Raw genomic sequence first — 27209 nt, 5'->3', positions numbered from 1 at the left:
TTATCTGCCACAGAATAGGTGTCTCCAGAGAGTCGGCATTCATAGGCTATTCTTCCATCTAGGTCAAAACCATCTCATTCAAATGACCTGATCCTGGAAGTTCAGCCAGAGATTGTGGAGGTTTTGGTCACTATTGCCGATGGAGAATTGGGAAAAATAGGCCCCAATGTGCATTTTTTATGTTTGCCTGAAAGGAAAATCCATACATTAATCATTAAATCTCTCCTAATTATAAAGTGTTTGTCTCACAGAGGCGGTGTTATAGACATTCTGCAAGATAGCCTGATTCCACTGTGCACTCTTTACTTGTGCACAGCACATTTTTAGAATTGTGTACGTTGCTGGTGATTTCTCACACTGGGGGCCAGACTTTCACGAGAGGCCGGAATCAGGAGGGACGATCGGGGTCCTGCCTCCCTCACCTGGCTGCATGGAAGCAGGATTTTCCCGACAGACCCATTTTGTGTCGGAGGTGGGTCTGCCGTCTCAGTTGGCAGATAGGAGATGGAAGGCAAGACAGGATGGCATTATTGAAAGGCCAACCAGCACTTTTGACATCAGATGTCTGTATTGCATATGGTGAGCTGTACCATGCCGGGGAGAAGAAACATCGACCAGGATCAAGCTCCCCGTTGCCATCCAGATTGTTGACAAAAGCATCACAACTGAGGCTACTTGTTATTTTACTCAACATTCATACAGTTGTATTTTACTGTGAGTATGAATGTTGTAGTTTTTAGTAACATTTGGTTCCTTCACCCTGCAACCCCCCCCCCCCCCACCTCGCAAAATAACAAAGAAAAGTACAGCACAGGAACGGGCCCTTCGGCCTCCAAGCCTGTGCCGATCATTATGCCCTAACTAAAAAAAATCTTCTGCCCTTACTCAGTCCGTATCCCTCTATTTCCTCTCTCTTCATGTATCCATCCAGATGCCTCTTAAATGTTGCTAATGTGCTGCTTCCACCACATCCTCTGGCAGCGCGTTCCAGGCACCCTGCGTGAAAAACCTACCCTCCACATCATCTTTAAACTTTCCCCCTCTCACCCTGAACCTCTGCCCCCTTGTAATTGACACTTCCACCCTTGGAAAAAGCCTCTGACTACCCACCCTGTCTTTGCCACTCATAATTTTGTACACCTCTATCAGGTCTCCCCTCAGCCTACGTCTTTCCAGTGAAAACAATTCAAGTTTATTCAACCTCTCCTCATAGCCAACACCCTCGAGACCAGGCAACATCCTGCTGAACCTTCTTTGCACTCTCTCCAAAGCTTCCACGTCCCTCTGATAATGTGGTGACCAGAACTGCCCGCAATACTCCAAATGAGGCCTAACCAAGGTTTTATACAGCTGCAACAGGATTTCCCAACTCCTGTACCCAATGCCCCGGCTGATGAAGGCAAGCATGTCATATGCCGTCTTAATCACCTTGGTCACCAGTGCACTTTTAGGGAACTGTGGACCTACTCGCCCAGATCCCTCTGTATGTTAATGTTAACCGTTCTATACTTTAATTTCTGTAGGGGGCTCCCCCGGCACCAAAAATGAATGCTGCACCCCTGTGTCAGCCTGAACGTGATCACCTCCAGCCGGACATATTGTTAAATTGAAGTTTAGGGCCCAATTTCTTTGAGTTCACATCTTCGAATGCACATCACTGGATGATGCCTGTCTCATGCTAGCTTCTGGAGTCTCTGCATTTTCTCCTCTAATATTTTCTGCATTTTCTCTTATATTTGTTTAGTTTAAAGAAAAAAAGTGGCAGAAACTTGCCAGAATGAATGAAAAATGGCTGATCTCTTTAAGCAAGGAAATTGCAAGATTCTAAGACAAGTGGCAAATAAAAGACCAGACCCAAAAATATAAAATCACCGATGCCAAAGTGGTGGAAAAGTTTCCGAGAACCTTGTGGCTAAATTGAAAATTTGGGCACTTCCGGTGACGGCAGCCGCACAATGGAGAGCCCCCGCTCGGGAACGGCATTTTCGGGGCTTTAAGCCCGGTCCCAGGGTCCACAGAGGCTGCAGAAGCAGGGAGAAGGCACGGAGGAGGCACTGTGAAGACACAGGAAGGAAAAAAACCCAAAGAAAAATGTCGAGGGTGAGCAAAATAACGGCCGAAAAAAACCCAGCTGGAGGTCCGTCGGGGAGTGGAAAGGTCACCGCGGGGTCACCAGGAAAAATGGAGGCTGGAGCACCAGGGAAGGCCGCACTGCTTACGGCTGAAGAAATAACCAAGGTGATGGCTGCGGAATTTGAAAAGCAGTTGGCGCAGATTGCGAAATGCATGGAGACGGTGAGGAAGGAGATGAGGGAGGTTTTGAGTGTGCTGGTGGAGGAGGCTGTTTCCCCGGTGAGGATGGAGGTGGCGAGCGCAGTGGCGGAGGTGCGAGAGCAAGGGGAGACGCTGAAGGAAGTGAAGGAGACGTTATTGCAGTACGGTGATCAACTTGCCTCGATGGGGAAAGAGATGCGGAAGGTGATGGATACTAACAAGGATCTGCGAGGAAAAATGGAAGACCTGAAAAACAGATCCAGGCGACAGAATTTGAGGATTGTGGGGCTGCCCGAAGGAGTTGAAGGACCGAAGCCGACTGAGTATTTTGTCGCGATGCTGGCAAAACTATTGGGGGAGGGGGAGGATCCCTCCCGATATGAACTGGATTGGGCTCATCGGTCATGGAGGCCTGTACCAAAGGCGAGTGAGCCGCCAAGGGCAGTGACTCTGTGCTTCCGTAGGTACAGGGTGAAGGAGAAGGTCCTGAGCTGGGCCAAGCAGAAGCGGGTGGTGCAGTGGGCTGGAGCTGGTATACGTGTATACCAGGACTTTACGATGGAGCTGGCAAGGAGGCGGGCTGCCTTCAACCGGGTGAAGAGGGCACTGTACATTAGCAAGGTGCGGTGCGGCATTGTATATCCAGCGAAGCTGAGGGTGACTTACAAGCTCAGGGACTTTTATTTTGGAACGGCGGAAGCAGCGGAGGAGTTAGCGAAAGCAGAAGGACTGTGGCAGAACTGACAAATTGAGGAATGGCCATGTGCCGATGTAACCGCATGACTGTATTTTCTTCTTTTTTGTATCACTGCGCGCGGGTGTAGAGACTAAAGGAGCCAACGTGGTATATATTTGGACAAGGGACGGGACTTTCACTCGAAATGAGAGTTCTTTGGGGTGTAGGTGGATATGTGGGGTTTGTGTGCTAAAAGGGGATCTTTGGGCTTTCCTGGGGCCGGGCAAGTGGGAAAGAGACCCGGGCGGGGGGCCTCCATGCTGGCCGGTTTAAGCCGGCCAGTGAACGGGAGCGAGGTGGGGGGAGGGGCTGCGGCCGTCGGAGCCTGGCAGAACAGGGTCCGAGTGGTCTAGTCGGGGTGGAAAGTTGGGGGGAAGGAACAGAGGGTGGGGGAGGAGTTTTACAAGAGGCAGTGGATGGGAGGAGCTGGAGACCTGCGGTGGGGGGTGCTGTGTAAGATTAAGGGTGACTACGGGTAATCCCTGATTCCTTTTTGTCATTTGTTTATGTAAACATGCGGGTTGAGGTTTGGGGGTTGGTGGGCAGATGGGATTGTTGTTATTATGGGGACTGACATATCTTGCTGATTATTGTTTATTGTTGATGGATGTAAATGTGGGAGAAAATGTGAAAATGGAGGAGAATAAAAAAAATTTAAAAAAAAAAGAATTACAATAAACAGTTCTACATTCTCACCAAAAAAAAAATATTGAAAATTTGGGAATTTAGCCATCTTTAGATCGCCACCACATTGAAATTTTGAGGCGATTGAATGTGCTGAAAGTTTCAAGGCTGTGGAGGATATTCTGGGTTCCATTGCGTATGACTTATACAATGTGCAGGAACAACTGGCATTGGACAAGATGTTTTTTTTACTAAATTCATTTTTTTCAATTAAGGGGCAATTTAGTGTAGCCAATCCACTTACCCTGCACATCTTTGGGTTTTGGGGGCGAAACCCACGCAGACACGGGGAGAATGTGCAAACTCCACACGGACGGTGACCCAGAGCCGGGATCGAACCTGGGACCTCGGCGCCGTGAGGCAGCAACGCTAACCACTGCGCCAGCGTGCTGCCCTGGACAAGGTGTTTGAGGCCATTGCTTGTTGAAACATAAAATAAACATTCAATAAAAAGTCCAAGTAAAAGAATCATGAAAATATGCCAAGAAAAGGTGTCAAAAGATTTGTGCAGCGTGATTCATGGAAAATAAATCCTTGTTCCTGTCTCTTTGACATATTTATAAACCTGTCACAGCCTGTTTCCAGTACTACTCGTCTGAGATTTTTTAAGTTTCAGATTGGTCGGAACTAATTTCCTTCCTGAAATACTGGAAGTGCTAGAGGGCAAGCCCATTCTTAAGAAATTCCACGAAGATGCTATGTAATCTGTTACCATGAATTGGATGACGTCCCTGTAATTCTGTTTAACGTAAACTTTCTACTTGGGCTGCATGTATTTCTTGTCTAAACTGTTGTGATAACTATCTGTATTTAGAAATTTGCCAAGAAAGAGGCAGTTTAATTTTTTCCTAATTACCGTGCCAGATTTTAAATGAATCACACTGAATTTAGAGATGAGATTTACTGTCTATCAGATTATTAAACTTTGCTTCCCGCAATCTAAATTTTTTTGCCAACCCACTTTTTGGTTGGCTCAAAGTAGCTAACAGGAATCTGAGCTGAAGAGGCCTCATAAATTAGAATCATAAATTAGAGCCTGTCTAGAAAGCTGCTCGGGTCCGATACAAGAACATAAGAACTAGGAGCAGGAGTAGGCCATCTGGCCCCTCGTACCTGCTCCGCCATTCAATGAGATCATGGCTGATCTTTTGTGGACTCAGCTCCACTTTCCCGCCCGAACACCATAACCCTTAATCCCTTTATTCTTCAAAACACTATCTATCTTTATAGACATAGACATAGAAAATACAGCACAGAACAGGCCCTTCGGTCCACGATGTTGTGCCGAACCTTTGTCCTAGATTAATCATAGATTATCATTGAATTTACAGTGCAGAAGGAGGCCATTCGGCCCTTTGAGTCTGCACCGGCTCTTGGAAAGAGCACCCTACCCAAACTCAACACCTTCACCCAACACCAAGGGCAATTTGGACATTAAGGGCAATTTATCATTGGCCAATTCACCTAACCCGCACATCTTTGGATTGTGGGAGGAAACCGGAGCACCCGGAGGAAACCCACGCAGACACGGGGAGGACGTGCAGACTCCGCACAGACAGTGACCCAAGCCGGAATCGAACCTGGGACCCTGGAGCTGTGAAGCAATTGTGCTATCCACAATGCTACCGTGCTGCCCTTGAGAACAAATAAATCTACACTATATCATTTAACCGTAATCCATGTACCTATCCAATAGCTGCTTGAAGGTCCCTAATGTTTCCGACTCAACTACTTCCACAGGCAGTGCATTCCATGCCCCCACTACTCTCTGGGTAAAGAACCTACCTCTGATATCCCTCCTATATCTTCCACCTTTCACATTAAATTTATGTCCCCTTGTAATGGTTTGTTCCACCCGGGGAAAAAGTCTCTGACTGTCTACTCTATCTATTCCCCTGATCATCTTATAAACCTCTATCAAGTCGCCCCTCATCCTTCTCCGTTCTAATGAGAAAAGGCCTAGCACCCTCAACCTTTCCTTGTAAGACCTACTCTCCATTCCAGGCAACATCCTGGTAAATCTTCTTTGCACCTTTTCCAAAGCTTCCACATCCTTCCTAAAATGAGGCGACCAGAACTGTACACAGTACTCCAAATGTGGCCTTACCAAAGTTTTGTACAGCTGCATCATCACCTCACGGCTCTTAAATTCAATCCCTCTGTTAATGAACGCGAGCACACCATAGGCCTTCTTCACAGCTCTATCCACTTGAGTGGCAACTTTCAAAGATGTATGAACATAGACCCCAAGATCTCTCTGCTCCTCCACATTGCCAAGAACCCTACCGTTAACCCTGTATTCCGCATTCATATTTGTCCTTCCAAAATGGACAACCTCACACTTTTCAGGGTTAAACTCCATCTGCCACTTCTCAGCCCAGCTCTGCATCCTATCTATGTCTCTTTGCAGCCGACAACAGCCCTCCTTACTATCCACAACTCCACCAATCTTCGTATCGTCTGCAAATTTACTGACCCACCCTTCAACTCCCTCATCCAAGTCATTAATGAAAATCACAAACAGCAGAGGACCCAGAACTGATCCCTGCGATACGCCACTGGTAACTGGGATCCAGGCTGAATATTTGCCATCCACCACCACTCTCTGACTTCTATCGGTTAGCCAATTCGTTATCCAACTGGCCAAATTTCCCACTATCCCATGCCTCCTTACTTTCTGCATAAGCCTACCATGGGGAACTTTATCAAATGCCTTACTAAAATCCATGTACACTACATCCACTGCTTTACCTTCATCCACATGCTTGGTCACCTCCTCAAAGAATTCAATAAGATTTGTAAGGCAAGACCTACCCCTCACAAATCCGTGCTGACTGTCCCTAATCAAGCAGTGTCTTTCCAGATGCTCAGAAATCCTATCCTTCAGTACCCTTTCCATTACTTTGCCTACCACCGAAGTAAGACTAACTGGCCTGTAATTCCCAGGGTTATCCCTAGTCCCTTTTTTGAACAGGGGCACGACATTCGCCACTCTCCAATCCCCTGGTACCACCCCTGTTGACAGTGAGGACGAAAAGATCATTGCCAACGGCTCTGCAATTTCATCTCTTGCTTCCCATAGAATCCTTGGATATATCCCGTCAGGCCCGGGGGACTTGTCTATCCTCAAGTTTTCAAAATGCCCAATACATCTTCCTTCCTAACAAGTATTTCCTCGAGCTTACCAATCTGTTTCACACTGTCCTCTCCAACAATATCGCCCCTCTAATTTGTAAATACAGAAGAAAAGTACTCATTCAAGACCTCTCCTATCTCTTCAGACTCAATACACAATCTCCCGCTACTGTCCTTGATCGGACCTACCCTCGCTCTAGTCATTCTCATATTTCTCACATATGTGTAAAAGGCCTTGGGGTTTTCCTTGATCCTACCCGCCAAAGATTGTTCATGCCCTCTCTTAGCTCTCCTAATCCCTTTCTTCAGTTCCCTCCTGGCTATCTTGTATCCCTCCAATGCCCTGTCTGAACCTTGTTTCCTCAGCCTTACATAAGTCACCTTTTTCCTCTTAACAAGACATTCAACCTCTCTTGTCAACCATGGTTCCCTCACTTGACCATCTCTTCCCTGCCTGACAGGGACATACATATCAAGGACACGTAGCACCTGTTCCTTGAACAAGTTCCACATTTCACTTGTGTCCTTCCCTGCCAGCCTATGTTCCCAACTTATGCACTTCAATTCTTGTCTGACAACATCGTATTTACCCTTCCCCCAATTGTAAACCTTGCCCTGTTGCACGTACTTATCCCTCTCCATTACTAAAGTGAAAGTCACAGAATTGTGGTCACTATCTCCAAAATGCTCCCCCACTAACAAATCTATCACTTGTCCTGGCTCATTACCCAGTACTAAATCCAATATTGCCTCCCCTCTGGTCGGACAATCTACATACTGCGTTAGAAAAGCTTCCTGGACACACTGCACAAACACCACCCCATCCAAACTATTTGATCTAAAGAGTTTCCACTCAATATTTGGGAAGTTAAAGTTGCCCATGACTACTACCCTATGACTTCTGCACCTTTCCAAAATCTGTTTCCCAATCTGTTCCTCCACATCTCTGCTACTATTGGGGGGCCTATAGAAAACTCCTAACAAGGTGACTGCTCCTTTCCTATTTCTGACTTCAACCCATACTACCTCAGTAGGCTGATACTCCTCGAACTGCCTTTCTGCAGCTGTTATACTATCTCTAATTAATAATGCCACCCCCCCCCCCCCCGACCTCTTTTACCACCCTCCCTAATCTTATTGAAACATCTATAACCAGGGACCTCCAACAACCATTTCTGCCCCTCTTCTATCCAAGTTTCCGTGATGGCCACCACATCGTAGTCCCAAGTACCGATCCATGCCTTAAGTTCACCCACCTTATTCCTGATGCTTCTTGCGTTGAAGTATACACACTTCAACCCCTCTCCGTGCCTGCAAGTACTCTCCTTTGTCAGTGTTCCCTTCCCCACTGCCTCATTACACGCTTTGGCGTCCTGAATATCGGCTACCTTAGTTGCTGGACTACAAATCCGGTTCCCATTCCCCTGCCAAATTAGTTTAAACCCTCCCGAAGAGTACTAGAAAACCTCCCTCCCAGGATATTGGTGCCCCTCTGGTTCAGATGCAACCCGTCCTGCTTGTACAGGTCCCACCTTCCCCAGAATGCGCTCCAATTATCCAAATACCTGAAGCCCTCCCTCCTACACCATTCCTGCAGCCACGTGTTCAACTGCACTCTCTCCCTATTCCTAGCCTCGCTATCACGTGGCACCGGCAACAAACCAGAGATGACAACTCTGTCTGTCCTGGCTTTTAACTTCCAGCCTAACTCCCTAAACTTGTTTATTACCTCCACACCCCTTTTCCTACCTATGTCGTTGGTACCAATGTGCACCACGACTTCTGGCTGCTCCCCCTCCCCCTTAAGGATCCTGAAGACACGATCCGAGACATCCCTGGCCCTGGCACCCGGGAGGCAACATACCTTCCGGGAGTCTCGCTCGCGACCACAGAATCTCCTATCTATTCCCCTCACCATTGAATCTCCTACAAGTATTGCTTTTCTATTCTCCCCCCTTCCCTTCTGAGCCCCAGAGCCAGACTCAGTGCCAGAGACCTGGCCGCTAGGGCCTTCCCCCGGTAGGTCATCCCCCCCAACAGCATCCAAAACGGTATACTTGTTTTGAAGGGGAACGGCCACGAGGGATCCCTGCACTTTCTGCCTGTTTGTTTTTTTCCCCCTGACTGTAACCCAGCTATTGTTGTCCTGTACCTTGGGTGTGGTTACCTCCTTGTAACTCTTCTCAATCACCCCCTCTGCCTCCCGGATGATCCGAAGTTCATCCAGCTTCAGCTCCAGTTCCCTAACACGGTCTTTGAGGAGCTGAAGTTGGGTGCACTTCCCGCAGGTATAGTCAGTGGGGACACCGGTGATATCCCTCACCACCCACATCCTACAGGAGGAGCATGCAACTGGCCTAGCCTCCATCCCTTCTTACCTGACAGAATATAGCTGCCCTGTGGACTAACTAGATCTCCGCCCTCCGACCCTGCTCCCAGTCAGTTACACTTTCTGTAAACTCCTGGCTCTCTTCGCACTCTTTGCGGAAATGTCGGAAACAAAATGAAAGGAGCGCCTTACTCCCTCCTCACCTAACTCCCTCGGTCACCAAACTCTCACTATCGCACTCAAATGCACCAAATTCAGCACTCCCTCGGTCACCAAACTCTCACTATCGCACTCAAATGCACCAAATTCAGCACTCAGTGCAAACAAAGTCTGCACTGTAGGGGATCACTTTTATACTGTGAATCTAGCCTCTGAAAACCTGGCCTAATCCAATTAACTAATTAACAAGCTCCAGCTGCAAGTGCCTACAAGTAGAAGCTGGTTTAAAGCTTATTGAAAATTCACCTTCTTCTAAACCAAACAGCAACTTTTAAGTTAATTAACTAAATAAAAGAACGACTAAACTTTAGATAAAAATGAAGCCTTATACTCCCTCGGTCACCAAACTCTCACTATCGCACTCAAATGCACCATTTTCAGCACTCAGTGCAAACTTAAATCGCACTCAAATGCACCAAATTCAGCACTCAGTGCAAACTTTATCTTAAAAACATTTAATGAAGGAGCCTCTACTGCTTCACTGGGCAAGAAATTCCATATATTCACAACCCTTTGGGTGAAGAAGTTCCTCCTAAGCTCAGTCCTAAATCTACTTCCCCTTATTTTGAGGCTATGCCCCCTAGTTCTGCTTTCACCTGCCAGTGGAAACAACCTGCCCGCATCTATCCTATCTATTCCCTTCATAATCTTATATGTTTCTATAAGATCCCCCCGCAGCCTTCTAAATTCCAACAAGTACAGTCCCAGTCTACTCAACCTCGCCTCGTAATCCAACCCCTTCAGCTCTGGGATTAACCTAGTGAATCTCCTCTGCACACCCTCCAGCGCCAGTACATCCTTTCTCAGGTAAGAAGACCAAAACTGAACACAATACTCCAGGTGTGGCCTCACTAATACCTTATACAATTGCAGCATAACCTCCCTAGTCTTAAACCCCATCCCTCTAGAAATGAAGGACAAAACTCTATTTGCCTTCTTAATCACCTGTTGCACCTGTAAACCAACTTTTTGCGACTTATGCACTAGCACACCCAGGTCTCTGCACAGCAGCATGTTTTAATATTTTATCATTTCAATAATCCCTTTTGCTGTTATTCCTACCAAAATGGATAACCTCACATTTGTCAACATTGTATTCCATCTGCCAGACCCTAGCCCATTCACTTAGCCTATCCAAATCCCTCTGCAGACTTCCAGTATCCTCTGCACTTTTTGCTTTACCACTTATCTTAGTGTCGTCTGCAAACTTGGACACATTGCCCTTGGTCCCCAACTCCAAATCATCTATGTAAATTGTGAACAGTTGTGGGCCCAACACTGATCCCTGAGGGACACCACTAGCGACTGATTGCCAACCAGAGAAACATCCATTAATCCCCACTCTTTGCTTTCTATTAATTAACCAATCTGATATGACAAGAGAAACGAGGTAAGAAAGGGTTGCGCATGGATTTGGGTGGTTCCATTACATTTTGGGGACTTTGTCACGTTATGGGATGCTGGAAATGGGGCCGTCATTTGCAGAAAGAAACTGGTCATGTGTGGGCTTTTTTGACAATGGCAGATTTGAAACGGAGGAAGACCGTAGCAGAAGAGATAGAAGAATCATAGAATCAATACAGTGCAGAAGGAGGCCAGTTGGCCCATCGAGTCTGCACTGATCCTCTGAAAGATATCTCTACCTAGGCCCACTCCCTGTAACCACATCTAACCCTGCACATCACTGGACACGAAGGGGCAATTATTTTTTTAGCATGGCCAATCCACCTAACCTGCACATCTTTGGACTGTGGGAGGAAACCGGAGCACCCGGAGGAAACCCACGCAGACACAGGGAGGATGTGCAGACTCCACACAGTCAAAGGCTGGAATTGAACCTCGGTCCCTGGCGCTGTGAGGCAGCAGTGCTAACCACTGTGCCACCATGTCACCCCCTTACAATGTCATCCAATGTTGAAGCCAGCAAGGGAACTTGAGTGGTCAGCAATTTAGTAGGAATAAAGTCCTGAGGTAGGTAATTGGTTTGACAGGGGGGCACGAGTGGAGATGGTAGATGAACTTTGAGGGCCAGGGCAGGGACTCTTGTGGAAATGTTTGATGATGCAGAGGTCTCAATCTTTGCAGTAAAGATGTTTATAAGTTCCTCAAACATGGTGGAAGTGAGGATTTAATGTCCTGTGCAAACATATTTGTCAGAGCATTTTGAATTATTAGTTTTATTTACAATACTACGGTGGAAGGTAAGATTTTGCTATTAAGGCAAAATTGGCATTTCCATTAGTAGCGCCTGTCACGAGATCTAAGCAGTCAATATTTGTGATGCAATATTGCTAACGTATAAAACGCATCACCTGAATTCTTTGACAGTTGGAAAATCAGATGGTTTGCAAGAATCCAGCTCGTTTATACCTGATCCGTGATAGATTTTGTGTAAATAGACTGCAATCGTTTTAATGTTAGGAAAATTGATTACATAAATTTAAAACCTCCTGAGGACTAAATGAAAAGAAACTTGCTGAACATCACATATTCTCTTAACGGGGTGACAAGCTAATTGTTTATCTGCTGCAGTACTGAAATATCTCGCAGACTGAAAACATGTAAATGGGATTGTGTGATTAAAAGCAGATTGCTTTGGAGACGGTAATAGAAACCCTAACACAATACTTGACGTAAAGCTATTGAACAAAATGGTTACCATAGAAACTGGTATCCATAAACTTATTTAATGATTCTGTAAAGGACGCCTTTGCCCTAGTTTTTCAGCAGCGACTGGGTATTCCATCAAAGAGAATGTGATAGCAGTCGTACCGCACTAATGATTATTCATACTGTACACTGGCATTGCATTTTCTGTTACTGATGCGTAGTCAAACTTTATTTGTCACATTGTATTTTTGCTGTTTGGCATCTCTGGGACTTTATTTTCCTCAGATTTGAAAAATAATTGTCAGGCTCCCATGTTTTGATGATGACCATGTAGGTGTTTTGAGGGACAGGACAAGAACACGTCCCAAAAGCTCGGTGTCAATGTTTATGCTCCACAGGAGTTTCCTCCAACCTGATCAACACATCTTTCTGTTCTCCCTGTAGCGTTCTCCCCACCTTGGGCAAAAAACAGAAAATGCTGGAAATACTCAGTCAAGACAGTGTCTGTGGAGAAAAAAAACATAGTTAACGATTCGGGTCAGAGCTGGAAAAGGGTCAGAGATATAACCAGTTTTAAGCAAGTACAGAGGGAGGAGAGGAATGAACAAAAGGGTAGCAAAGTCTGTGGAAGGGTGGCGAGATTAAATGACTTAAAAGCGAATGACAGCAGTGGGAAAAATGAGATGGTTATCGAACAAGGAAATAAACTGGAAATAGTTCTAGAGGAGGTGTGAATAAAAATAGCTGAATAATCACCAAACAGCCACTGTCCGAAAGAATAGAGGCAGCGGTTACGATCGGTTGAACTTCCCAGCGTCTGGAAGGCTGAAGGTTCTACCATCTAGCAGCGAGTTCAGAACATACATTTGTATATTGGGTGCAGAAGAATGCCATAAGTCTTGCAGTGCTCACCAACAGAAAAATAATATGAATTTGTAAGTGGAACATTTGACAAAGCAAGAGTATTTATTTAGGAGCACTGCATGTCTAGGCAGGATGCATAGTGTTTTCAATATTGCGGAACAATTAATTTACCGGCCTCCCTCTTGTATAACATCATATATAATAAACGAACGCTTCAGTTAATAAGGTGACTGAAAGTAGTTAATGGAGGGTCGCTTACGTCAGCATCTGTTCTCCAGAACATTCAGTACATTCCTATATGATTTATGTAGTTCATGTAAACAAGAACCTAAGTTTGGAGACAAACTGGAACAATGTTGGAGACTGGAACATGACATTATATGGAGTTATTTTGGCACGCTTACAAGCTAACTCTGCTGTATTCTGTGTTTGAGTTAAAGCTGCGTATTATCTGGCAAAAAAAATGTTCTCTTCTTATAGTCCTGAATACAGTTATTAAATTTGGGCATTGTCATCTAATTTCAAATCCAGAATCATGTCTGCATTCACATCTTGTTTTACTCCAGTCTTATGAATAAATTGGATCTTAACATGATTTGCTAACAAGTTAATTTTTAGCTGACATGTTCCAGGTCCAGATGGCTTTTCGTTTACTGAATGAACATAAATGTTGGACAATCAGTTAATCTGAGTTTTTATGGCTGAGGCGATCGCTTGAATAATCCAGCAAGCCCCCAAGAACAGTAAACAATGGAGAGTTTCCAGAAGCAGGGTTCAGCTCAAAATGATTATTCCTGGATCCATTTGTCCTGTCATTGGTGGCTGTGCTGACAGTTGGCTGGACCCTAAACTGGCATTCCCTTCTCTTTCTTTAATTCCCAGTTTAAAACATAACCCCTTGACCAAGCACGACTCCTATTTCCACCTTTTGTTTTTCTCATTTTTCATCCGACTTCATTAGGTGAGGTACATTTCGATGCTTCACATTTATTACAGTTGCTATATAAATACAAGTTGTGGTTGATTTGTTCCTCCGAGTTATCCAGTTTCCTCCTACAGTCCAAAGAAGTGTAGGTTAGGTGGATTGGCCATGCTAAATTGCCCCTGAAGTGTCCAAAAGGTTAGGTGGGGTTATGGGGATAGGGTGGGGTGTGGGTCAAGGTAGGATGCTCTTTCAGAGGGTCGGTGCAGACTTGATGGACCGAGTGGCCACCTTCTGTACTGTAGGGATTCTATGAAAGAAATATAGGACCAAGTAACTGTGTGACAAGTACTTGTTATGACTTAACATCAGAATTCTTATTAGTGCACCACCCAGTGGTGTGACAGATAAGTGTTGACATTTGAAGTTTGGCATTCCCACTGAAGTGTTTACATAGGAAGCATCAATGACATGTACATCTATGCAAGATTTTAAAAGAAAATACTATTTGTATAGGAGAATGTCAGAGGCTCATATACCTAATAATCATTCCCATCATTTTATATGAGATCTGTGCTGTGTTTTAAGATATCCTCTAACGCATCATTCATAAGCTGGCATCATACGTTGCTTATGAATGAACCTTTCTTTGGCTGGGTAACAGCTGTTTTGTGGAAAATTTAGTTTCCAAACCAATAAACCATTTTTAATGTTACAATTAGTTGCACGCTGATATAAATTAATTTGGCTGTTTGCCAAAGTGTAGATGATGCAGGTGTGCAATACAGCAAAGAAAATGTGAGGACAGTTTCCTGGAATATAAATATATCAGGATTCTCAGCCAGGTATCCTGGCATTTGCTTCCATATCTGGTCCTGATGTTTCACAAAAAAAAAATTCTTAAAAAGCTGAGCTTTGTTACAATGTTGGATTTCATTCCTGAAGCTGACAATTACATAATGCTAACTTGACGAATTGGTGTTTTTAGACATGTTTACATGCTTTTTCACTCAGCTTGTGTAAAATTTGTCAATTTTCTAAAGACATTAAACAGTTTTCCTCCGTACAAGTGCAGTTTCTAACAGTTATTCACTTTAATAATCACAGTATTTTTGTTCTATTATAGATGGATCTGTCTGTTGTTGCCTTATACAGTGTCATGCAAGAGCGACAGAAGAGATACGCCAAGTATGCTGAGCAAATACAGAAAGTTAATGAGATGTCTGCCATACTCCGGCGCATACAGATGGGCATAGATCAAACTATTCCATTAATGGAGAAACTTAATAGCTTATTGCCAGAGAATGAAAGACTTGAAACTTTCAGCATGAAAGCTGACAAAGATATAAAGTACCAATAGATTAACAGGGAAGAATCTTTACCTTCTTCGTTCCATTAGATTTGTGTAGTCCCCACCACCCAATCTCTGGTTCGGATGTTAAATCAGCAAAGTGTCTTGTATATTCAGCATTAATTGCAATGTTCTCTCTGCCTCACGTCCAGAATGTTCTGGATTGCAAAAGCAGAACTTGGCTCCAATGTACCAGTTATTGGCTGGATGTTTTTCGTTAAAGGTGAAATTACTGAAATCATTTGGAGAGACTTGAGGGTTGGGGGACAAATATCTGCACCAATTTGCACTATGGGGTACTACAACTCCGTTAGCTTTGGGTAGTCACTACTAGAAATTGAGCTACTGCATGCAGAAAGGACACTTGTTAATACTTTGATTTACTTCCCTTATTAAATGTGTTTATTGGTACCTTGTGTATCCATTTGATACATCTCCAGACAACTTACTTTAGTTGGTGTTTTGTTATTTGTAAAGATACCATTGTCCATGGGTAACTCAGGAATTAGCCACAGTTAACAGAGTAATTAATGATAGGCATCAAGCAGATGGTTCAAAAATGTGGTGACTACCAGTGCTCTTCCATTGTTAACACACAGTTTGATCATCGGCTCTGCTTTAGGAGAACATTTGGAATGATTTGCTCTAGTTTGTAATGAAAATGGATCTAAAAATAATCTACTGGTTTGAAAAGTAGTTCAACTATGCTGAAACTGGAGTCCTGGAGCTCAGTATGAACATGGGTACAGAAATGTAGTATTGTCAGTGGAATAAATGAAGGCAAGGAAAAAAAAGTACTTTGCTTTTCCAGTACTTTAAAAGAAAAAGATGACATTCTTATAAGTAGTAATCTCAATGTTACTTAAACTATGGAGCTTTCACAAAGTCGTCTTCTGAATATCTAAAAGCTTGAGCACAGTTGTTAATGCAGTTGTTAGTTTTAAAAGTGTATGAAGCTGCAGCAATCTGTGAACAATATTTGGTTATATTGCATGGAGCTAATCCTTCACACAAAATTAATCAGCTCCACTAGATTCCCTAGTTCTGTGATCAGCAAGAAAGAGCATAAATTAGACACTTTGTTCCCCTGTTGGAGACGAGTAGAATATTCAAAAATAATTTATTTTCACTGGTTAAGATTCTTCAGCTCAGAACAACGAAGATGGATAAACTATTATGGGGAATCAAATTTACAGTGCTGGCTAGATTGCATTATTGCTCCAGAAAGGTGGCACGGGAAGCAATTGCTGTATAAAATGCAAGAAAAATGTTTTAATGCAATTTATGAGGTGTGCTTTTGTGATGAAACTGGTACCTTGTTGGGTTTCATTCAGCTTGCATGACCCTAACAAGAAGAGGACCTCACTGGCTTCCTATAAGCTACTATTTTTTTGCATTGTTGAGTCTCCTGTGTCTTCATTGGCTTCGTGTTTGTGTTGATGTATTTTATTAATTTCTATGTGCAGTATGTATTTTATTAATTTCTATGTGCAGTATGTTTAGTGCATTTTAATTACATTTTCAAAATTAAAAAGCTGATGCATGCTTTCTCCCCCAGTGTCATTTTAACTTAATCCACTCTGAAGTACGCAACTAAATCTTTTTCAAGTTTTTTTCCCCTTAAACCTGGCAATTCAGATTAGCTGCATCACAGACCAAGAGTAAAACCTCACTTAGATAAACTGACTGTATTGTGCTGCTGTAGCACTTTTTGTTTTAGATAGAAGCCTGACAAATTGTGACCTGTGAATAGAAAACAGTGACAGTAAGTTATGTAGCCACCTGGGTTGGCCACTTCCCGACTTTAAAATGGAGATCCGCTAAGAAGTCTGGGAAATTCAGTCAAACGCAGGAAAAGCAAGCAGGTGCAAAGTTTCCTGTCTATCAGAACTTGCAGGAACCCAGACAGCACTGAAACTAACGACCATCTACATATTGATGAGCGATCCCCGGGAACAGTTGGAAACAGTTAAGGTAAACAAGGCCAAGCCAGACTCCTCGGCGCCACCAGGAGCCAAGACAAAGGAAGGCCAACGGACACTTAGGAACCGCCCAGCGATCAGGGAACAGCTCCAGTATTAGAGAAATTGATCCAAGTGATCAGAACTTAGTCCAATCACTTGGAACCAGGTACAGGGTCTGCCCAAAAGGGCGTGAAGACCCTGGGGACTATAAAATAGAATCCCCAAGTTTAATTCGTCCTTCTTGGCAGGGTCTCTCAGCAGCTCGAAACAACCCTTGACCGTGACCTACCTAGTAGCTGCACCAACCAAGTAAGTCTCCAGTCAACGCACGCTACGAGATAGGCGCTCCTAGCTACCAGTCTATACCAGCTTTGAAGCCTGCAGACTCAGAATCGAACGAAAGGCCATTTGTTCCCCTGACCTGGTGGGCCAGTTCCAAAGCTAAGTATAGGCCTCTTAGTGTTAGAGATAGTCTAGTAAGTAGAGTTTTATACATGAGTAGTGATTGATTGTGTGTAATAAATGTGTTTTGATTTGAAACTTACTAACTGGTGTATTGAGTTATTGATCAGCACTTGAACCTCGTGGTGGTATCATAAAGATACCTGGCGACTAGAGCAAAGGTTATAAAACAGAGCAAATTAAGTAAAGACACAATGAGCAACATTTACTGGCGATTCCGCTGGGACGTGATTAAATAGAGCCGAATTAAGAACCAAACAAAAGTTAGCAACAGTTAGTTATTATGACGATTTGACATCTTTTTGAAACTGGTTTGGAAAATTAAGCCAGGGTGTTCGCCACAATTTTAAGAGACTTGTTCCAATTCTAACCACGGTTAACCTCTTGGGATTTAACTGGACATTTCATAAATTTTATAGTGAATTTATGGTACCTTGAAATGTGCTATATCAGTAACGGATTACCTTTAAAACCCACCTGAGGATTCTAAAAACGTAATGAAATAAACCTAGACAACTCTGGAAATGTATAGCTGGTCGATCAGCACCTGACTACAGAGAAAATGCAGGTTATGACATTTTGTGTGTTTGTTGTGACCTGTATATTTCTAGCATTGTCTGTTTACATTTCCATATGGTTTAATGAGATTTATTTGACTGTGACACATCCCTATGGCAGTACAAGAAAGTAGAGGCCAGTTGTAAGGGTACTTACTTTCAAAGTCACTTCACTTTCAGGTCGCCTTCGAAATATTAGCAGAACATGGAAATACTTAGCAGATCAGATAGCAGCTGTGGAGAAAGAATGTTTCCAGAATTTTCTACACCTGCAGGCGATGGGAGCACGAGGTGTGATTTACTTCGGGCCATTGAGGCACAGCATCAACTTGACAAACTATTTAAATTACGCTTCTATGTAACAGGTACCATCTCAGATTTTATTTTAAAATGTGCTCATCGCTTCACCTCGAGATGAAGAACTTTTCTGTCGGCTATCCAATGACGCCGCTTCACGCATTACACATTTGAACGAAATAGCCCCATCATGTTGTACATGCTGAACAGCACATCTCCACCACAGGACTCCCACAATAACCTTCATGCACTCTGCACAGAATTCACTTGTCTGTTTTATTTATACCTCTACTTATTTTGATTCTGTCCTCGTTGCTATGTCCACAAGTAAATGTACAAACAGATGTTTTCTCAGTGCTAACTTAGCAGTCCACATTAGCAATTTTTAACTTCAAACCTAGCCAAAAACTGGAAATCTCATCTGTATCGGGTAAGACCTGAGATCTGATTTGTTGAACACTACATACAGTATAAGCTTTAAAATTCTGAGGTATTTGCTGTAAGCAGCACTGGCACGTTACCTATCCATAAATTCAAATCACGATAGTTACACCATTTATTTACAGATGCAAAGACATTTTTGCATCAGATAAGCTATGATTACACCAGAAATCTAGATTCTGCCAGCTTGTCTGGAACTTAAAAGAAATCTCCGTAGAACTTGGCTCAGTCTTCAGAGGCAAAGTGCATTATTGGACAATTACATAATGCTAACTGGATTTTCCCCCCCAAATGCATACAGAAAGCCTGACAATTATGCAAAATTGCATTGATTAGATAATGTTGGATTGGTTGATTGAACAGACAGACAGCACTAGAGCAACAATAGTCTAGATTATTGGAATCCCTGGCTGAAATTATTAAGTGCAGAAACTGTCTACATGTGAATTATAACTTGACTGAATCAGCACAGTGTGTGTTTTTTTAGCATTCTTCAGGAAACTTCAATGATCTCCATACTGCCAGAAAAGCTGGACTGACTTCCAATTTTCCCCAGGTCCTCCCGGGACCTGCTTTCATTCAGGCCTTCCTCAAATTCCATTTGACAACTGCGGCGTTTATATTGTTTTTCGTATGGGCTTTCCTCGTGCCAGCTGCGCCTGGAATCCCGGTGAGCGCAGTGTTTCTCGCGACGACGCACCGCCCCTGCCTGGTCACAGCCTGATGGTAGCTGACTGCAGCTAAAGGCTGAATAGGCCGTGGCACCGCCAAACAGGGTAGAACTTGACAAAAATCGGGGAGATTGGCCCCCCAGAGCTTCCGTCGCAAAGTACCAGGTGTTGGCCAACGATGCAGCTGGTGTTTGAGGTGAGAGTATCTCTGAATGCCAGCCTTTCAGCCCCATTCCTGCCGCCGACGTCGCTAAATGCTGTTGGCTGCTCGACAGACCGAGGAGGAAGTTTGTTCTGTAGGCATCCTCCATGCTACCGCTTCTGTGCAGGGGATACAGGAGTGTTCTGGGCATCGTGTTTGTGCTTGCAGCTGTTTGAGCGGAAGGGGCTGCACTTTTTGGTGTTCCTTGCTCCCATATGGTTTGTGGCTGTTGCGTGTTTACCTCCATCGCCAGAGGCGTGGTGTGTTCCGGAAACTTCTCCATTTCGTTCTGAGCTGCTGAGAAAAAGCAGAACTGGCCAGATCCACCTGCATTTGATTCGTTCAAAGGATCACAACCATCACCCACAGAAGCAGCAATTGGTGCAGAATTAGCACCTCCGCCAGCACTTACAGGACACGACACAGACTTTATGTCCAGTGAAAATGAACGTTTTAACCGGTTGTTGTCCTCTAGTCTGTGTAAGGACAGGCTGAGTCCATTGATTCCTTGAGCCAGAAACTGTTCCTCTTCCAGATTGGAAACAGTGGATTCCATAAGTACAGGTAAAGGTGTAACAGGTGCAGTAGGGTTTTGACCCATCGTCTCTGAGGTAGTGGATGTAAAGGCTTGGTTTTCTGTTACTGTATCGAAATGACCACTATCCTGGGTTGCCCTCTGTTCCCCAGGCCGCTCGAACTGCAGGAACTTTAGCTTGGTAATGGTTCCTGTTTGTCCAGTCTGAGTCTTCAGCTTTTTCTCAAAATCCAGCAACTGGCCAAGAAAGTTAAAGTTGGGTGAAATGGTCGGCCTCTTCTCCTTGACAAATCTTAAAAACAAAAGCAAATTTAATATCCTTGTCAATAAGATAAAGTACCACAAGGAAAATTCATGAAAACTTGTTCTTTTGAAAATCGCTTATTGTCACAAGTAGGCTTCAAATGAAAAAGCCCCTAGTCGCCACATTCCGGCGCCTGTTCAGGAATATCCAATTTATCTAACAGCAATTCTTTCGGGACTTGTGGGAGGAAACTGGAGCACCCGGAGGAAACCCACGCACATACGGGGAGGATGTGCAGACTCCGCGCAGACAGTGACCCAAGCCGGGAATCGAACCAGGGTCCCTGCCGCTGTGAAGCAACAGTGCTAACCACTGTGCTACCATGCCGCCCTCCAGTTCTGGCTGCTCCCCTTTTCCACACAGCGAGCCGTGCGATCATTTGTTGCCTGTGTTTAAGGTTGAAGCTCAGTTATCGAGTTCATCCTCATCCCTATACTTACACTTTGTAATATGCTGCTTCTTTCAGTATTTTTAAATTTATATATATGACAGAAAACTTCATGCCTTAGTAGTAAGTTCCAGATTTGAATCTATCCCAAATATTAAATGGGTTTAGCATCAGTTCACAGGATTATGGAACCGGAATTCTGTAATCCCTCTTTTCAGGGACAGACCGGACCAAATTGAATTGAAGAAAGCAGTCGGAAACTTGGCCGGTCGGGAGCGGAGTATGTTGTTACATGACACGGCGTGAGTATGCTGCTTTGGAGGGGCTGAGCATCACCGCCCCCATTTGGTCGGGAACTGTGATTCTCCAGCTGTTGGCTGAACACTATTTTGGCTTCTGCGACCTAATTTCACATGCCCACCTTTGCCCCATATCCCTTTGGTTAACAGAAAGCTATCAATCTCCGCTTTACAAACTGCCAATTCTGAGAATTCCAAATTTCCATTACTCGGAGTGCATGGAAGTGTTTCCTAACATTGCTCCTGAAAGGCCTGGCTAAAGTCCCAGCTAGCCCATCAATTTGAGGTGATATCTTAAAATTTTAATCAAATCGCCATGAACCTTCCAAATTCCAACCCCCAGCTATCATTCTGCTAAGTTTATGCACTCCCTCCAGGGCCTATGTCCTTCCTAAAATGTGGTTGCACAGTACTCCAGGTGAGGTCTAACTTGGGATTTTTTGTATAGCAGCAACATGATTTTCTAACGCCTTGTAGCCTGGTTATTCAGCTATAAAGGCCAGATTCTATTAGCTTTTTGATGTCTACATTTGGACCTCCACGGCTTCTAACTTTTCACCATTTAGAAAGTGCCCTGTTCTACCGTTTTACATCCAATATGGATTACCTCACATTTGCCAAATTGCCATAGTAAATTATATCAATACTTTGCAATTTTACGCTTTCATCTACACACCTTTCAATGCGGTCCATCAACTTTCATTGTAAAACTTGGCTATTTAGCTCTCTATCTCGTCATCAGCTCCAACACGCACTCCTGAGAGATGGTACCAGTCACATCCTGCCAATTATTCTTTGAGTATCTGCCTTTGTCTTGGCTCAAGTAATTTGTTCTCTAATCAATGAACTACAACTTTAGTTAACAGTCTCTGTTGAGAGACACTTCAATCAAATGTCTTCTGGAAATCCATATAAATGTCATCCATCGACAATCACTACCTCAAGTCATTTCTTTGCAGCAGGCGGAGAGGGAATGAACAAGAGGGTCCTTGCCAATTTAACTGTCGCAGATTCATCTGTGCATGTCGGTACAGGTAGGAGTGAGCACTGCTCAGTGCTTGTGGGGACAAGGTCCCATCATCACATTGAGGATACCCTCCCTCTTGTGTGGTGCTGCCACCTCGCTAAATGTGAGATTTCAAAACTGAAGATCCATGAGGCACCAATGGCCAGCAGCAGAGTTGTATGCAACCATAATCTGTAACCTCATGGCTGAGTATATTCCCCACTCTCCATTACCATCAAGCCAAGGTATCAGCTTGATGAAGACTTGATGATCGCATGCCAAACAGCGGAAGTAGCATGCAATAACCAGAGCTGAGCAATCCCACAGCCAACGGATCAGATACGTCTGCCACATCCAGTCGTGAATGGTGGACAATTAAACAGCTATCAGGATGAGGAAACTCCACAAATATCCCCATCCTCAATGATGTGGGAGCCCAGCACGTCAGTGCAAAAGACCAAGACTGAAATATTTACAGCCATCTTCAGCAAGAAGTGCCGACTGGATGATCCATCTCAGTCTCCTCCGGAGGTCTCCAGCATCATAGATTCCAGTCTTCAGCCAATTCGATTCGCTCTACGTGTAATCAAAGAACAGCTGAAGATGCTGGTTACTGACAATATTCCAGAAACAGTACTGAAGACTTGTGCTCCAGAATTAGCCGCACCCCTAGCCAGGCTGTTCCAGTACAGCTACAACACTGGCATCTACCCGGCAATGTGGAAAATTGCCCAGGTGTGTCCTATCCACAAAAAGCAGGACAAATTCAACCCAGCCAATCACCAGTCTACACCCGATCATCACTAAAGCGATGGAGAATATCGTCGACAGTGCTACCACACGGCACTTACTCAGCAATAATCAGCAGTAACCTGATGTTCAGTTTGGGTTCTGTCCGGACACTCTGCTTCTGACCTCATTAGAGCCTTGGTCAAAATATAGACAGAAGAGGTGAACCTCAGAGGCGAGGTCTGAGTGACTGCCCTGGACATCAAGGATGCATTTGACAGAGTACGGCATTGAGAAGACCAGGCAACACTGATGTCAATGAGAATCGGGGCAAAACTCTCCACTGGTTGGAGTCATACCTGGCACAATGAAATATGGTTGTGGTTGTTGGAGCTCAATCATGGGGCAGCATTGCAGGAGTCCGCAGGGTAGTGTCCTAGGCCCAACCATGTTTAGCTGCTTCATCACTGGCCTTCCTTTCATCATCCGATCAAAGGTGGGGCTGTCACTGAATCCTCGTCATTCACTGAATCCTCCACTACCAGCACCCTGGGTGATGGAATACTCTCCACTTGCCTGGATGAGCGCAGCTCCAGCAACACTTAAGAAGCTCAACACCATCCAGGACAAAGCATCGTTTCAAGAAACATTCAAACCCTCCACCACCGACGCGCAGTAGCAGCCGTGTGTATCATCTACAAGATGCACTTCAGGAACTCACCAAGGTTCTTTCAGCGGTACCTTCCAGACCCATGGCCTGTACCATGCACATGAACAAGGACAGCAGACACATAGGAACACCACCATTTACCTCCAAGTCACTCACCGTCCGGACTTGGAAATATATCGCTGTTCCTTCACTGTCGCTGGGTCAAAATCGTGGAACTCCCTCCATAACAGCATGGTGGGTGTACCTACACCTCGGGGACGGCAGCGGTTCAAGAAGGCAGCTCACCGCCGCCTTCTGAAGGGCAACTAGGGATGGGCAATAACTGCTGGTCTAACCAGCGATCCTGTGATCAAATGCAAATACAATCCATGCTGGCAGTTTGATCAGCTGAATATGTTCAAGGTATTCAAAACATTCCATAGAATCCCTCCAGTGCAGAAAGAGGCCATTCGGCCCATTGAATCTGCACCGACCCTCCGAAAGTGTACCCCGCCCTCTTTTTAATTTGTTCATGGGACTTGGATGTCGCCGGCTGTACCAGCATTTATTGCCCATTCCTTGCCCTTGAGGGGCAGTTAAGAGTCACCCCCATTGCTGTGGGTCTGGAGTCACGTGTAGGCCAGACCGGGTAAGGACGGCAGATTTCCTTCCCTAAAGGACATTAGTGAATCAGATGGGTTTTTACAACAATCGACAATGGTTTCATGGTCATCATTAGACTTTTAATTCCAGATTGTTCTATTGAATTCAAATTTCACTATCCCCAGTGGCAGGATTTGAACCTGGGACCCCAGAGCAGTACTCTGGGTCTCTGGATGACTTGGCCAGTGACAATACCACTGCACCACCGCCTCCCCTTGCACACCTTTGGACTGTGGGAGGAAACCGGAGCACCCGTAGGAAACCCACGCAGACACGTGGAGAACGTGCAGACTCCGCACAGGCGGTCACCCGAGGCTGGAATTGAACCCGGGTCCCTAGCGCTGTGAGGCAGCAGTGCTAACCATTTAATTAACTACCTCCTTAATTACAGACTTTCTAGCCTCACCCATTGTCAAGAACTGACTCACCAGGTTATAATTCCCTGCTTTCTCCTGTCACCATTGTAAAATAACTGAGTAACGTGACATTTTACAATCTATAGGAACAGTTCCTAAATTGAGAGAACTTGGGAAAATCATCGGGCATTTACAGTATTCACCTACTTCCTTGAAAACCCGGAGTTGAAAACCATCTGGTCCTGGAGATTGCTTGCTCTTTAATACCATAGTTTTCTTCTTTACTGGAAATTTGGCTCAGCAATAATTTTAATGAATCTCTAGGCGGCATTCTCCGAGCCTCGGTGCGCTGGGGGCGGAGAATGGGCATCAGACCCGCGATCGATTCCGGCACCGCTCCCACGATTCTCCAGTCCCCGAAGTATCGGCCGCAATTGTGCGCGCGCGGTGCCGGTCAAGGGCCAGTGAAAGAGACCCCCGCGGCGATTCTCCGCCAATAACTGGCCGAGTTCCCGCCGGCGACGGTCTCTCATGGTCCCACCTGGCGGGAATGTCGGCTGCGGACACAGTCCGCGGCCATCCTGTTGGAGGGTGGTGGGATCCTTCTCCGGGGGGGGGGGCCTCCAGGATGGCCAGGGCTCCGATTGGGGGGCACCAATCCGCGGGTGCGCGCGATCTGGTGGTGGGTCGGCCATGTCGCACGGGGCAGCCAACTGAGGCCGCCGCATTGCGCATGCGCGGACCCCCGGCCGGAAGTGCAGGGTCCCGTATCGGCAGCTGGAGCTGCGAGGAGCACTCCCCGGCCCTGCTAGTCCCCTTCAAATCGCAGAATCATCCTGAACTTGCTCCAGGTAAATCCAGAGTGATTCGCGGGCGTGGGGACATAATCCCATTATTGGAGAATCCCGCCCTCTGTTCCTGATTCAATATTACTTTATGGGTTGTCCAGCATGCCAACCTCTTGTTCCGCCCACTATGTCTTCCACTTCCTTATTTTTCCGAATATAACTGCAGATTTTTTGTTTAATTTCGATATTCTTGAAAGGTTTTTTTCATACACCGTTTATCGTGCGCTGTCTTGTCATCCTTTGCTAATCTTTTTAAATCTCTCATTCTTGTCTGTTTTATCCTTTTGTTTTACGTTGTTCTTTACTTCTTCTTTAGGCATCAAAGGCTGTTTTTTGACAAGTAACGATCCATCGCTTTAGGGGTATAAACTGGTTCCTAATCACATTGAATTATTTTTTGAACAGCCCCTGTAATGAATGCGGAGCTTTTCCGGGAGTTTAAATGTCCCCTTTAAAATAAAGGTGAAATCTTGGATCATGCCCCGCACTGGGTTGACCTACAGGTGAGCAAGGAGGGCAGCCAGTGCCCGCACTGGAGGCTGGACGTGGGACTTTTAGCTGATGAAGAGGTGTGTGGGCGGCTGACGAAATGGACCCAGAACCCAGTCAACGACACGGGGGAAGTTTCGGCTGCGGTGGTCTGGGAGGCGCTGAAGGTGGTGGTTATTGGGGAGCTGATCTCGATACGGGCCCACAGGGAGAAGACAGACAGAGCAGAGACGAACCGATAAAGGAGATAGTACAGGTCATCAGGAGGTATGCAGAGACCCCAGAGGCAGGGCTTCTAAGGGAACGATAGAGGCTACAGGTGGAGTTTGGCTTGTTAACTACAGGAAAGGCAGTAGAGCAGCTGAGGAAGGCGATCTATGAATATGGGGAGAAGGCCAGTAGAATACTTGCGCAGCAGCTCAGAAAGCTGGAGGCGGCCAGGGAGATTGGGAAAGTAAGGGACAGAGATGGGAACCGGGTCGGAGATTCAGCTGGGGTCAATAAGGCGTTCGAGGAATTCTACAGCAGGCTGTATGAGTTGGAACCCCCAGCTGGGCCGGAGGGGATGAGGCAATTCATAGGGAGGCTGAAGTTCCTGAAGGTTGATGAAGACTTGGTAGAAGGGCTGGTTGTCCCGATCGGGTTGGAAGAGATAGCGGATGGGCTGAAGTCGGTAAGTGCCCCGGGATGGGTACCCCGTGGAGTTTTACAAAACGTTCTCTGGGATGCTGGGGCCACTGCTGATGAGGACGTTTAATGAGGCAAGGGAGAGAGGGGTTCTTCCGCGACGATGTCACAGGCCACTATCTCATTGATCCTGAAGCGGGATAAGGACCCGGAGTTATGCGGGTCCAACATGGGGCTGGTTTAGCACAGGGCTAAACAGCTGGCTTTTAAGGCAGGCTAGGCAGCTAGGGTTCAATTCCCGTACCAGCCTCCCCGAACAGGCGCTGGAATGTGGCGACTAGGGGCTTTTCACAGTAACTTCATTTGAAGCCTAAGCGATTTTCATTTTTTTTTTCAACATACCGATCTCTCTACTAAATGTCGACGCCAAATTGTTGGCTAAGATCTTGTCCTCAAGGATTGAAGACCGCGTTCCGGATGTGATTGGGGAGGACCAGACGGGATTTGTTAAGGGGGGCAGTTGGCGGCCAACATAAGAAGGCTGTTGAAAGTTAGCTCCAGAGGGTCGGGACGTAGAGGGAGTGGTCGCAATAGATGC

General features: G+C 45.3%; 2 protein-coding genes across 4 annotated transcripts in view; one reads left to right on the top strand and one right to left on the bottom strand.

Moving 5' to 3' along the window:
* borcs5 (BLOC-1 related complex subunit 5) overlaps nucleotides 1-17632 on the top strand; it is a 115163-nt gene extending 97531 nt beyond the window's left edge. The window contains exon 5 of the mRNA XM_072485349.1: nucleotides 14900-17632. Coding sequence (XP_072341450.1) covers nucleotides 14900-15133 — 234 coding nt within the window. The 3' untranslated portion in view covers nucleotides 15134-17632. The remainder of the gene's footprint in view (nucleotides 1-14899) is intronic.
* An 835-nt stretch (nucleotides 17633-18467) lies between these two features.
* The window catches only part of dusp16 (dual specificity phosphatase 16), a 166214-nt gene continuing 157472 nt past the window's right edge, over nucleotides 18468-27209 (bottom strand). For all 3 annotated transcript variants that reach the window (XM_072485345.1, XM_072485344.1, XM_072485346.1), the window contains one exon: nucleotides 18468-20545. In XM_072485345.1, the coding sequence (XP_072341446.1) occupies nucleotides 19339-20545 (1207 nt within the window). In that variant the 3' untranslated portion in view covers nucleotides 18468-19338. The remainder of the gene's footprint in view (nucleotides 20546-27209) is intronic.

This window comes from Scyliorhinus torazame, chromosome 19, assembly GCF_047496885.1.
Source record: "Scyliorhinus torazame isolate Kashiwa2021f chromosome 19, sScyTor2.1, whole genome shotgun sequence".
Classification (NCBI taxonomy): Eukaryota; Metazoa; Chordata; class Chondrichthyes; order Carcharhiniformes; family Scyliorhinidae; genus Scyliorhinus; species Scyliorhinus torazame.
This window is presented reverse-complemented; position numbering and strand designations above follow the sequence as displayed.